General features: G+C 39.0%; 1 protein-coding gene across 2 annotated transcripts in view; it reads right to left on the bottom strand.

Moving 5' to 3' along the window:
• Positions 1-466: 466 nt before the first annotated feature.
• mcmbp (minichromosome maintenance complex binding protein) overlaps positions 467-14,415 on the bottom strand; it is a 41,761-nt gene continuing 27,812 nt past the window's right edge. The window contains exons 11-17 of one of the 2 annotated variants that reach the window (XM_073027707.1): positions 13,972-14,089; positions 11,386-11,551; positions 9,279-9,412; positions 6,853-7,017; positions 6,683-6,771; positions 5,091-5,223; positions 467-1,354 (exon numbers count right to left, since the gene is read on the bottom strand). In XM_073027707.1, the coding sequence (XP_072883808.1) occupies positions 5,097-5,223; positions 6,683-6,771; positions 6,853-7,017; positions 9,279-9,412; positions 11,386-11,551; positions 13,972-14,089 (799 nt within the window). In that variant the 3' untranslated portion in view covers positions 467-1,354; positions 5,091-5,096. Of the gene's footprint in view, positions 5,224-6,682; positions 6,772-6,852; positions 7,018-9,278; positions 9,413-11,385; positions 11,552-13,971; positions 14,090-14,415 lie in introns of both variants that reach the window. The other variant, XM_073027706.1, reaches the window with a different exon arrangement.

Below are 14,415 nucleotides of genomic sequence, written 5' to 3'. Positions count from 1 at the left end.
ATTGGATATGACAGTAGAACACAGAAAGATGCCCTAAGACAATGTATAGGCTGAGCATGTTGCCAAATCAATGAATTCCTTTTGCTCGCATGTGATCCAGATCCCTTCATTCCCTGCAACATTCATGTTCTCATTATACAACAACCGCATGTGTGAAGTCACATATCATTTGCTGTGATGAACTGAAACAGTCTGCTAATTAAAGAGTTTTGAAATACATGTGCTTTTCTTTCCAGCTCCACCATGTTAGGCAGTAGCAGGCTACCTTGCTAGTTATCCAAATGAGGCCCTATTTTACCATGCTGAGGTTTAAGCAGACATAGGTCCTTCTCCAAAGATTTCCAGTTAGGTTTTGTTTCCTTTTCCATAGGGAATTTCACTATGAAATCAGTCTATACATGTTGAGAATGTATCAGAAAACACCAGTGTGAGATTGATCAGTGCATTGAAATCAATTGAAATGGAATATATTCAATGTTTTTAATCAACCAAACCTCTGTTCTTCAAACATTTTACACAGGTGCAATGTGGAATATAATGGTAGCCAGGGAAACTGCAGCAGAAGAAGAAAACCCGACCAGTAACAGTTCCAACCTTAATGATACACGTTCCATCCAAATTACATTTTACAGAACGTGCCAGTGAAACAGTAATGAATTATGTAAGTGTCTGCTACCTGCATTTTCCCACAAGGCGAGTAACTACAATATACGTGAGTTTGTGAAGGATTCCGATTACTTATTTTCTGGAGTGATTTTGCAATGGAGGTCCAAGCTCAAACCTCATTCTCAACAGTAATCATGCCATATCCACGAGCTACCACTGCTTGCAGTCAGCAGTTATGCTACAAGAATGTGATGTTAGCGTATTTTCTTTCCCTAATCACTGCACTGGGCATTGGTGGTAAATAGAAGTCAGTATCTTGAGCAGATCATCAGGTGATTTGTATTTCTTTTGAATATCAAGCAATTGATTGTTACACTAGCCAACAAATTTTTTCCTAAGTGTTGCTTCCTCAAATTTTTTTTCTTTATGTTGAAGTTGAACACAAATATAATTTCAGACTACTTGTATCATGTAGGAATTTGGAGAAACAAATGAACTTTTATTGAATGTTTAATAATTGTATTCTGCACTGATGCTTTGCAATAATTCAACTAAGCTAAAAATGTTTTGTTGATGATTTTCATTTGTACTCAAGTGTCTGAGGCTTCTTGCTGAAGTGTCCAATAACGATCAACCAACATTGATGGATTCCAGTTGCCCTGATAGCATTTCTTCATGACCGCCATGTCCTGGCGAAATTTTTCACCATGCTTGTCACTGACAGTGCCAAGATTTGCAGGAAAGAAATCTAAATGGGAATGCAGAAAATTAATCTTTAATGACATGTTGCACTTCATGGTTTTGTGCACTTGAAGCATATTGGCACATAGTTTGGAGCTCTGTAGTACCAAGAAGATTTCAATAGTTACATTTAATGTCATAAACATATACAATATACATCCTGAAATTTTTTCTTCGCAAACATCCCCGAACAGAGTGCCCCAAGGAATGAATGAGTTAAATATTAGAACCCCAAAGCTCCCCCTTCCACACACAAGCAATGACCCCCTCGTCCCCACCAGCAAAAAAGCATCATTGGCTTTAGTTCTGATTTAGTTCTGGCAGTCCTTAACTGATTCCAGCTCCTGCAGTGTCTCATGGTTTCTTGATTACCAATCATTCAACACTCCATATTGAATATTCAGTAGCAAGAGTACAGAACATAATCTGTTACAGGACTTCAATGACAACTTGATAATGCCCAAGCATTAAAGTACAGCTATTACTATGTGTCCACAACATTGTGTAGGAACCAACACAAAATAAATCTGCTTGACCCCATCCATGCACCTGTTATAGCTATACCATCTATGACAGTGTAGGCAGAAATGACTTACTGCAGGGACAAATCTCCACAGCATGAAGACCCTCCATTCTTTTGGGTGTATTATAACTTGACAACAGGGGTTGGTGCTACTGCCTCTGACCCAGATTAAGTGCTTGTCTTGTGTGTGGAATTTACACTCTGCCTGTGACTACATAATGTTGCCCTGCCCCAACAAGCCAATGCTATTTAATTGGTTAAATATTTTTAATTGGCTGTAATGTATCCCAGTGATAAGGAGAGTGGAGGGAAGGCAATGGGGATGCTCAGAAAAAAAAAGGGTTTCATGTAGGATTGGCATATAGCAGCTAGGGGGTCCTAATAGCTCACTTTTTGTAGTTTGCTGTTAATTTGCTAAATTGGGTAGCCATGTACCACATTATCAAGCCTCCCATGCTATCTCATAAACATTAGATCAGATCAAAGCTCTGAGATCATACCATATCCAGACCAGAATGGTAGTCAACATCAGCCAGTAAAATCTGTTGCAGTGACACCTCTATTCACCATCCTAAGAATTCATTACCCCACAAAGTGCCACACTATAATCACTAATAAACCCACAGAAGCTTCTCTTCCAGGAGTGCTCCAAACATACACCCCTGGCAGGAAGGACACGGGAGCTGCTGCAAATCATACACAATCCTTCACCATCACACGGTTTCAGTCTGGAATCTGTTCTCTAAAACCACTGGAGAAGTTACATTCAAGGCAGCAGCTCACCAGCACCTTAGAGTGGAATAAGGGATGGGCACATTACCAGAAACATTTTCAAAAATGTATGTATGTAATTAATTTAACAAATTTACAATAATGCAAATTTGATAAGATCATTATATAAAAATCTTGAAAAACATGCAATTCTCATTTACCTTTTGGAAAACATTCATCCCACACTTTAATTTCAGGGGGTTCTTATACAAGTTAGAGGAGGAGGGTAACAACTTTGAATAGCATATGTACATTATTTTCTCTCTCAATCTCATTTATAATCCAAGAACACAATTATCTGAATTAAGGAAAATGATTAAATTACTGCAATTTGATTTTAATCTTTGATTTAAATCCAATCAAATCTATTTGGGAAGAAGTCTACTACTGTGATAAAATAATTGAAGAGAAACAGGTTTGATATATTCAATGGCCTCAGTATAAAACCATCTATTCAAACCATTACAAACTACAAATTTTCTCTGAACTTATTCAAAGTTAAGCATACCCTCCTGGTACACACATATCTTCTGATAATTCAAACAAGCTGTCAATGCTATCTTGCACACAGCTAATGACCTTAGAACTGAGAAATGATTTTTTTTTTAAAGAACACTTGAATGCAGAACATTTTTTGCTTCCCAAAAAGAAAAATTTCTTGATAGAACTCTTAGGTTCATCTGCTGTGCAACAGCCAGTTACTTAAAAAGCGTCAGAGGACATTGTTATCTCTAGTACACAAAGGGGCCTTCTTTGGAAACAATATTCTCAGGTCTAGACTTGTGCATGTTGTTGGGACAAGCACCATATTCCACTGCGCTATATCCTATCAAAGGACATCTCGTCCCCAGCTCCCTTTTTACTAGGAGAAAGCAATAATTCACCAAGATTTATTTAAATATGACATTCTCAAGAATTCTGCTACATCTTGCAAACACTACAAGTGGTCACAAGTTGGGCAAGACTTTAATATGATGGGCAGACTGAACTTTTTTTTTTGGAGGTAAGCTTTAAATGAAGCAAGAATATTGAACAGCTCCTTTTTGCCAGTGGTTGCAAGGCCAAATGCTTGACCACATCTCCCCTTCTGTCCCTAATGTAGCTTGGTCCAAGCAGCTGATGATTACTCCAAATCTGCAATCTTACATCATTAGATCAAAGTAGAATAAGAATTTAAGGAAGGACTCAAAATGCTTGATGAAGAGAACAAAGATAACAGTCTTGCATTTACTGAATTCACCCAAACTGCTGACATCTGGCATGCTGCAGAGAATTTTATCTTTTAAGTTTATTATTGGAATATTAAACATTATTTAACCAATTGATCATTCCAATAAAGCACTAAAGAGTCCTAGGATTCCTATTAACATGTCTGCTCAGGTGCTGGTGAGTCCATCTAACATTAATTAGTAAATCACAGTCAATGTATTTCTTACTATTGTCCAAGGAGAATAATAATATTCCACCTGCATGATAATGCAGGTGCATAATCTACTTAGATTAAAGGCAAAAACTCAGGAGTGTTATAAGACAACATGAAATGTAGGCACTGAGATAACACAAGCTGCTCTACAGCTTTGCTTTAACCCAATCATAATCAATTACTGTATTCTTATACACCAAGCCATTAATTTACGCCCTGCATTTGTTATCAGACGCATTTTCTACATAAATGAGTAAAAATAACTCAAAGGACAGATCATTTCAGCACATTACCACATATGACATCTCACAAGCAAATCAGTGAAATGACAGATATATAATTTCAGTGAATCTTTAAAAAACAATTTTCACAATAGATGTAAAAAACGTTTCTAAGAATCTGAAGGCAGCTTGTATTAATTTTAAATATCCAGTGAAGTCTGGTGTAGTAATAAAAATGGTAAATAATGCCAGAAATTAACCCATCAAGCAGTTATCCACTCAAAGGTCTCTCATGTAAACAAACTGATCCGCTTGTGGCTCCAGCATCAGCTACAGGTTAAATCCAGATGTGCAAATCTTAATAGAAGTCTACCACACCCACAATTTGACTAGTAATTAAAAAAAAGTAACAATTGAAACTTGTTTCACATTCTTTTTTCTTAAAAAAAAAAGCCATTTTGAACAAGTACAATGTTATGCAGTTTACAAAATTACAAAAATAGCCTGTATTTGAGAAATTGCAGTAAGGAATGTAGAAGACATTTTCACAAATGAATGCACGTAACTAAACTGCAGAGGTTTCAGTACAAGCAACATGTACATTATGAATTAAAACTGTCAGAATTCAGAGTTAAGAAAGTTTTTTTTAAGAAACTTTGATACAAATGGTCTACAAAGAAGAAAAAAACTTTTTCCTCAATTTGACAGATTTGGCAGGTGGTCTGAGGAGGAATGTTAGCTCTGGAAATTTACATGAAGCCCACTGGCACACAAGTTCTGTTGAGTTTTATTGACAGTAAAACACCTGGCATTAAGGCTCATTGCCATTTAAATGGGCTTGCTGTTGTATTCTACTTTTGCGAAGAACCTCTAGCTGCTTTGCTCGTTGCCATCTCTCACGTGATAATGTTGTCTGGCCAGCACTCAGTGACACCAACCTGTTTATTGGCAAATTACAAAACAGGTTATTTTTAAAATAAGAGCATTATTCTCAAACTCAGATAAACCACAAAAACAGGTCTTTGTTTTGTAAAATTATGACATACAGTGCTATTTAGTTTACTTTTAACTCCTACTACACACTCTCCCTCTAAACTAGGTTTCAAATTCTTATTTTGAGCCTGGATACCTTTGTAGGATTAACTAACTTGGTTGCTAATGTCATTAGTTTCCTTGGCTAAGCAAGAGGAATGTGACATCAAAATGAAAGCACCAATATTGCTATTAATCGGTGTTTAGCACTTGAAACAGACGCAGGCAACAAAAGGTTAGACAATGGAATTTTAAGAATATTTACATCTTGAAAATCACTGTACGCAAACCAGTCGATCACCACCAGATGTACAGCAGACATTACACCAATTTTAATACTATAATGTATTTTACTTCCAACTACAACACAGAATGGGTTGTCACCCAGCAACCCTTCACTTAACCCTAGCTTAATTTACAATTACTAATAAACTTACTAACTGGTACATCTCTGAACTATGGGAGAAAATTAGAAAACATGGAGAAAATCCACACTTTCTGGGTGAGGATGTACAGACTCCTTAGAGGACAGCAGAATTGAACTCTGAACTTTTGACACTCTGAGCTATAATAGTATCCCGCTAACCACTACACTAGTGTGGAAACAGAAGGCCAAAAGAACATACAATACCTGGCGAATCTACACCCCAATGGATTTTCTAAATTTCAGGTAGCCTGCACCCAGTGTTACTTTGATTCCTTATGTGATCCACCCATGTCCATACATTCATAGTTTATGGACTGAAACTCAGAGGAAGAGCTCAAGCTCTTAAGGTGGTGATCAAAAAATTTTGGCTGAAAATATGGGACTGGAGAAAGTTTTTAAAAGGGGGAGAGAGGACTTAAAGTTCTCTAGTTAGGCCCTCAAAAAAAAAAAACAACTAATTTAACTCATGATCTCTACAAGGTATATCATGTTGCCAGATCCACTTGTTTAATTACAGTATTACAATTCATCAGGTAACATTTAAAATAATTAGCAAGTTCAACGTAAAAGTACATATATGTCACCATATACAATCCTGAGATTCATTTTCTTGTTGGCATTCTCAATAAATCGATAGAATAATAACCATAACGGAATCGATGAAAGCCCACCCAACTCGGGCATTCAACCAGAGTGCAGAAGATTAAAAAAGAACATGCAAATAAATAAATAAAAGAACATGAAATGAAGATTCTTTGTAAGTGAGGTCATCGGCTGTGGGAACATTTCAATGATGGGGCAAGTGAAGTTGAGTGAAGCAATACTAGGAAATTAAAATATTAAAGGAAAAATTAAGATAACTATTTGATGTCTGTTATAAAACATTTATAATGTTTTCACTGACCAACCAAAGCATTTCCAATCCACACACAGCCTACCTTGCCACAACGAGTAACTGATGGAGATCTTCTGCAGTTATGCTTTGTGGATCACTCTTTCTCATCTCCACAAAGTCTTCCTCTACTGCCTAGAATTTAGATAATTAAAAATTGAACCACATTTCAGAGCAAAAGTAAAAATTGTTCAGATATACAAAAACATTTTATACCTTGGTCACTTCATCCGATATACTGTAGTCCATTAGCCGAAGTAAACTCAAGTAAATGCGAAATTTCTTCAACATGGAGGGCAGCAAGGCTGTCAGTAAATTGGTCATGTATTCTTCCATGTTTGCAGGAACCACCTGAGCTTGTAAGTGGACTTGGCAGTCAAACTATAAAAGAGAAATAGGCCACTTAAAGAAGAATTTCCCAGAGCCACAGGGTTGCAGAGCAGTGAATTCAAGCAAACTCTGCCTCACAGTAACTTAATAACAATGTGATCTAGCAATGTAGGTGTACCTGGTATGGTAACACAGCACGGTATGCTACACATTCATGATTGAACATGATGTATTTTAATAGTTACCTGCAGCACCTAATGAAGCAGCCGCTGAGTGCATATTCATGGTTTTCTGCTGCTGTAGCCCACCCACTTCAAGGGTCGACGTGTTGTGCATCCAGAGATGTTATGCACATCACATGGTTATTTGAGATACTGTCACCTTCCCATCAGATTGAACCAGTCAGGCCATCTCTCATTAACAAGGTGTTTCTGTTTTTTTGCACCATTCTCTGTAAACACCAGAGACTGATGTGCTTGAAAATCCAAGGAAAGTAAGAGTTTGAGATGCTCAAACCGCCCAGTTTGGCATCAACGATCATTCCACAGCCAACCACTTAGATCACATTTCTTCCCCATTCTGATGTTTGGTTTTAACGACTGAACCCTTGACCAAGTCAGCAAATTTTTATGCATTGACTTGCTGCCACGGTTGGTTGATTAGATATTTACATTAACAAGCAAGTGTGCCTAATAAACTGGCCAGAGTATATCTATGTGGTTACAATATCACGACAATGCACACCAAACCCATTAATCACAACCATTTCCAGACAGCAGTTGGCAGAACAATGCGTCTTCACTTGCATCTCATTTCTGGGAGGTGAATGGCCAAACTGCAAGAACTCATCCACACCAAACCCTTCGACCAACATTTGGTTTAGCGTGCCATTGATCCATCTGATCAATATCACTTTTACACAAGACTATACTCAACACCAACATCACCACAAATTTTTCATACAATCTGCAAATTTACTAAGGCTAACCTCCCTGTTATAAACAGATCTCAGGTATCCAATCACAATACCTTTCCTACTATCAAACCAACTTTGAATTCAATTTGTCAACTTGTCTTTGATCTTATATGCTTTTACTTTTTGGAAAGCTTTCTACGAAAGACCTTGGCAAAGGCTTTACTAAAGTCTACGTAGACCACGTCAATTCCAGTATGTTCAAAAATATAGGCCGTAGTCAAGTTTGTAGGTGATTTTTTTCCCCCTTCACTGAAAATAAAACTTTAGGGCTTTTTGTCTCCACTAGTGTGGATACTAATATTTGTAAATGGCACGATGTAAAGAATAATTCTTACAACAGCAAATTACTATGAATGTACAATGGAGAACATTCTGGCTGCTGGTTGCATCATTGGCTAGTATGGAGTTGTAGTCCCAGATAGTTCCATCATGGCCACCTTTCCTGCCATTGAGGACATCTTCAAGAGGTGGTGCCTCAAGAAGTCAGCATTCATCTTATTAAAGACGGTCAGCATCTGGGACATGCCCTCTTTGCCTTACTACCATTGGAGAGCAGGTAAAGGAGCCTGAAGATCTACACGGTCCACAAGCACATCACTGTTCTTCCCTTACGCTTTTTAAAATTTAAAAACTTGAATAATTTTGTATATTGCACCATACTACTGCCAATTATTCATTATGTGCTGTGTCATATGACTTGGGCGATCTTGATCTATCCATGATCATGAATGTTCTTGGGAAATTTTTCTACAGAAGTGGTCGTTGCCTTCTTCTGGGCAGTGTCTTTACAAGATGGGGGTGACCCAAGCCATAATCAACACTCTTCAGAGATGGCCTGCCTGGTGTCAGTGGTTGCATAACAAGGACTTGTGATGTGCACTAGCTGCTCATACGACCTCCCACCACCTGCTCCTATGGCTTCATGTGATCCTAAATGGGGAGCTAAGCAGGTGTTTCACCTTGCCCAAGGGGGACCTACAGGCTAGCAGAGGGAAGGAGTCCCTTGCACCTCCTTTGGTAGAGGCACATCCCCAACCCACCACCACCCACTGCTGCCGTAAAACAACAAATTTCATGACATGCGAGTGATAATAAACCTGATGCTGATTCATCCAATTTTCTGCAGGAAAAAACTGATTCCTATCAATTCAATTTTTGCAAGAATTTTCCTTAAAATTTAGCACATTATTAGTGAAACATTACATTGGCATTTGGCCATTGACCTGATGGTACTTTATTGCCATTCAGCATACATTATTTAGGGCAGAAGCCAAAAGACTTACATCACTCTACACAAGTTGTAACGTGAATGGATAAATCCAAACAGTATACGCACCGGTAAGAGAGATCTTCCTTCTGAAGTGATGAGTACATTAATATTGCAAGGGAATTCCATCTGGTGGTAGTTGAAATCATAGTCTACCTTCTGCCAAGTAATTAAATTACCCAGAGCTGTCACATTTCGAACTCCTGTGAAAGATAGGCCATTAACAGTGACTAAGATTGATACAAATACTTTATAAAAAAGGACAAGTCAGAAGTTGGATCGAATGGTGGTCCTGAAGTGACTTTTAAAAAAAACATACAGTAAGGTAGTGGTCACCAACCAGTTGATCGTGATCGACCGGTCGATCTTTGAGACTTTCCCAGTAGGTCCCAAAAAACCGCCAGAAAAATACACACTGGGCAGAAAAGACTGGAAGCAAAACCCCACAACCCCGGAAACAACCTCTCCCCACAAACAGCTCTTCGCAGCGGGAGCACCACTACATCACCATTACCCTAATCGGCATCAGCCTATCTTTATAATGCTCACATTACAACACTTCTCCCCCTTTAAATTCTAACATTCCCCAAATACAAAAGAACTGAGAAACAAAAAACAGTGGTGTCATTAACTTATACTCATGTCTCAGTAACAGGTTACCAATACAAAACACTTGAAAAACGTGGCCGATTCAACATTCAGTCTAACAAAGGAAATTGTCCATTCAAATATTCAGTCTGTGAGGGCGCTGTGCTGCAACACATGAAAATTATTAAATCTAAGTACAGGAGTTGTCTTACTGACAGACACCTCACAGACTGTCTCAAACTGGCTGTCTGTAGTTATGAGCCAAATTTCGGAGAACTAGCAGAACGTATTCAGCCCCAGTCATCACACTGAGTGCAACAATCAATTTTTATTCATTTATTTTTCGTGTTGAAATAAAATTAAATAATGAAACATAGAATTAAAGGTGTTGGAATGTGAGCATAATAAAAATAAGTAATACCAATTAAGATAATGGTAACATAGCAACACTCCCACTACGGAAAGCCGCCTGCAAAGGTAGACCGCTTCCAGGACTGCAGGCTCCACTTCTGGTCCCTTCTGCCTGGTGCGCATGCGTGTGTCTAAACGATTTAGCAGGTCGATCTTGCCTTTCACTAAGGCCGAGGTGGGGGGATCTTAGGCTTAAAAAGGTTGGTGACCACTACAGTAAGCAATAGCCCTTCTGACCCTTCATGTTGTGCCATCCAGCAGCCCCCGATTTAACCCTAGCCTAATCACGAGACAACTTACAATGACCAGTTAACCCACCAAATGCTATATCTTTGGGCTGTGGGAGGAAACAGCAAAATGACAGATGAAACTTCAGAACATTTTCATTCCACTAGATATTTGTAGACTGCATCCAGTCTATAACCAACATCAGTGTGGAATTTCAGCCAAGCTGGGCACCACTAACATATGCTCACTATGTGCTCTTGCCTTGCGGGGATTATTAGAAATCTGCTTCTGATTATTAGGCAATCACACAGATTTAATTTATCTGACAAAGCTACCAGGTTGAATTAGCTCTCAAATCATTACTCTTGTGAAAGTTTCTTTCTCAAGATCCTCTGGTCTCCTCTCACAGTCCAAAGACTCACCAGTTAGAAGGTTAACTGGTCACTGTAAGCTGTACTGTGATTAAGCTAGGGCTAAATCAAGGTTTGTCGGGGATTGCTGGGCAGTGCAGCTCAAAGGGCTGGTAGGACCTGCTCGTGCTGTATCTCAATAAACAAATAAAAAACAAAAAAAGAGTAGGTTCTCGCTGTCATCACGTGGGTTTCCTCTGGGTTCTCTGGTTCCTTCCCACACTCCAAGTATGTACGGGATAGTATGTTGATTAGTTACATGGGTGTTAATGGACGGCACAGACTCTTTGGGCTGGAAAGATCAGTAACTGTGCTGTATCTCTGAGTGAGTGAGTGATAAAATAAATAAGACTAATGGTAGGAGACGTTAGGGCAGAAAAGCATTATTGTTACATTGACTAATTATATTTGAGAACATAACCAATTCTCTAAGTAGGAGAAACACCATTTTACTTTTTAAAAAAAATATATTGTACACAGTATTTTAACAAGGCAAAAGTAAGCAAGCAGATAGATCTTCCGTGAAGTCCAGTTCTGACCTGTAGCGTCCAGCTGCCCTTGTTCCAATAAGGTCTCATCTAACATGAGAGAAGTATTACTGGCTAGCTGTAGTACGCCAGTAACGAGGCGGTTGGCAGTGTAGTCTTTGTGTGGGATGAATCGCAGGGTGTTCATATTATGGAGCGTCATGGGTAGACAATATGACTATTAAAACAGAAAGGTAAAAATCAACCTGGAATGTACTTACAAGTTTGAAGTTAGCAGACTAACATTCACTGACATCAGTGAAAAATGACAAAATAACTTGAATAATTATTAAAAAATTTTCACTGAGCTTTGTCTTAGAATACAAATTAATAAAGGCTTCTACATCCAGATCAACTACAGTACTTTTACACAGTATGGTATTTGTCAATGTGCAGCACAGACAGGGTTGTAAATCTGGTGGGAGTAAAGGACATTGAAAATGGTGAGGGGGGTTGCTGCAGGAGGGGTGTGGGACAGGTGGCAGGGGATGGCGCAGGTGCAGACGCATCTAGCTGAAACACCAGGTAAGTTCATTTGATTTCAAACAATTGGTTTATTGTCATTACAGAATGTCTCTCTGGTGCTTCTCGCTCCCTTCCTTCTCCTTTTCCCCCCCAACTGTGATACCTCTCACCCTGCCCGCTCCCTACTCTCAGTCCACAATAGAGACTCACATCAGAATCAGGCCCATTATCACTTACACGTCATGAAATTTGTTTTTCTTGCAGCAGTACAGCGCAATACAATTACTACAGTATTGTGCAAAAGTCAGGTACCCTAGCTATATACAGTACATGTGGCTTACACTTTTGCACAGTACTGTAGATGATGGCAATACATCAAGCTTGTTTAAGAAATTGATATTTACAAATCTTTAAGATATTTAAGAATATTCAAGATATTTTCTTTAAAAAATGGATATTAACATTTATAAATCCATTCAGGGTATGAGCCAAACCAAGTCTTTCATTTACACTGTACAGTCGGCCCTCCTTATCCACAGGTTTCCTATGCACAGATTCAACCAACTGCGGATCGGGAAAACCCGTAAGTGTTCTCTCTCCAGCACTCGTTGTTTCAGCATGTACTGACATTCTTCTTGTCATTATTCCCTAAACAATACGGTATAACAACTATTTACATAGCATTTGCAATGTATTAGGTATTATAAGTAATCTAGAGATGACTTAAAAGTACAGGCAGTCCCCGGGTTATGAACCAGTTACGTTCCTGAGTCCATCTGTAAGTCGGAACAGGTACATCCGGTATTATGTAGCCTCAGTTAGTAAAACGTTTGTCTTTCAATAATTAAACCACTGCCTTGCTTAGTAATAATTGTAGCTTTCATCGGGGCAGGCCTTTCAAATGCTCTATTAAAATTGTTCCGATCGTTGACCGGCTGTAGTCTAACGCTCTTCCAATGACCGATGGAGTTTCACCTCTTCCCGATAGTTTTATTACATCCACTTTATTTTTAATTGTGATCGTGATTATTTCCGTGAACAGAAACACTGTGGATTCAGAGCTGCACCGGGTCCTAAAGACCACTGCATTGAGACAGGTTAAATAAGGGACTTGAGCATCTGTGTTTTTTGGTATCCGCGGGGTGGTCCCGGAACCAATCCCCCGCAGATAAGGAGGGCTGACTGTAGTTTCAATTTGCAATGATCTGAATCATATTTAAGTTGCAAGTTACTGTGCTCATTGAGTTCCTGAGAAGGGAGTGGAAAATAGTGGGAAGCTTAATAGTTTAAAAAAAAGCCTCTCTGATTGGCCTAATAGAGCTTTTCATGTAAGCATTTATTACCAACTTGTGTTCACATCACCACGTAAAAGGCAAGCAGGCCATTGTGAGAGTGTGAGGAGGGTTTGGCAAGCAGAGTTCCTTGAATATTCTTGCTGGTGTTAGAACATTCAGATGGCAGTTATGGTAGCGACAGACTCCTCCTGCACGATGTGCCAGACTTCCCTTACCCGAGAACTATACTCGTGCAGTGTGCCTCTATTGCAGCTGCCGAATGGCCATGTGAAGGAACTGCAGTTACACGTACTCAGGATGACCCAAGATGCTGAAGGCATGATGGATACAAGACTTTTGCACAGCATTGTGTTTGTCAGCATGGAGTTTGTAAATCTGGCGGGAGCAAAGAATGCTGGGAATTGCAAGGGTGGAGTGGCGTGTGACAGGTGGCAGAGGAGGAGTGCCAGGGAGAGGGAGGGAGGATGACACGAGTAAAGACACACCCAGCCCTAAGACACAAAGCAAAGCTTCTGGATCTTCCTTGAAATGATTGTTCCAATCGATCAATAAATAAATCAGCAGGTTTCTAACATGCAGCTTCTGATCCCGCTCCCAATGCGGAATGCTACTAAAAGGTCCCGTCCAACATAACAGCCCCCGAGTCCTAATCTCACGTGTGCAAAGTCTGGCAAAAAATGCAAACATAAAAGTTAATGGCCAAGATATGAATTTCCTATTGTCAATCATCCAGCTGTGGTTACTGGATGTACGTTACTTGTATTAAAGACACACACATATAGCAATCATTGCCACAGACTTATCAAACTGCCAATTTGACGCATTTTTAAACACTTACTGATGGAACCAGCTGCTGAATGGTCTTATGTAGGTATTTTGTGTAACCATTACCCCTCGGGCAGCCACTCAGGTTTACTGTGAATTTACCCAATGGAAGAATGTCACGCCGGGAATATCTGGAATATGTATAAAATGGATTAGTAAACTGCTCATTTTGAACAATAGCTGCATATTTCAATATAAAAATGCTTGCATTCTCCACACATAATTAATTGTTCCCAAATGTATCTGTATATTATGTTCTTTAATCTGTGTTACAATTTCCTGCATCAATGTTCAATCCTCTTGGGCATGAATTACAGAATCTCACAAGTGGGAGGTTTATGAACCAAACCTTCAGGTTCTGCTTGATTCTATTTTATTTTTAAACCAATCGCCAGACTCCTATTGAGTTAAATAACTTGATTCATACAAAAGACTTCTTGGAGAAGTATCATCCTGG

The sequence above is a fragment of the Hemitrygon akajei genome, chromosome 23, assembly GCF_048418815.1.
Source record: "Hemitrygon akajei chromosome 23, sHemAka1.3, whole genome shotgun sequence".
In the NCBI taxonomy this organism is placed as follows: Eukaryota; Metazoa; Chordata; class Chondrichthyes; order Myliobatiformes; family Dasyatidae; genus Hemitrygon; species Hemitrygon akajei.
Note: the sequence above shows the minus strand (reverse complement) of the source record. Positions and strands in the feature narration are given on the sequence as shown.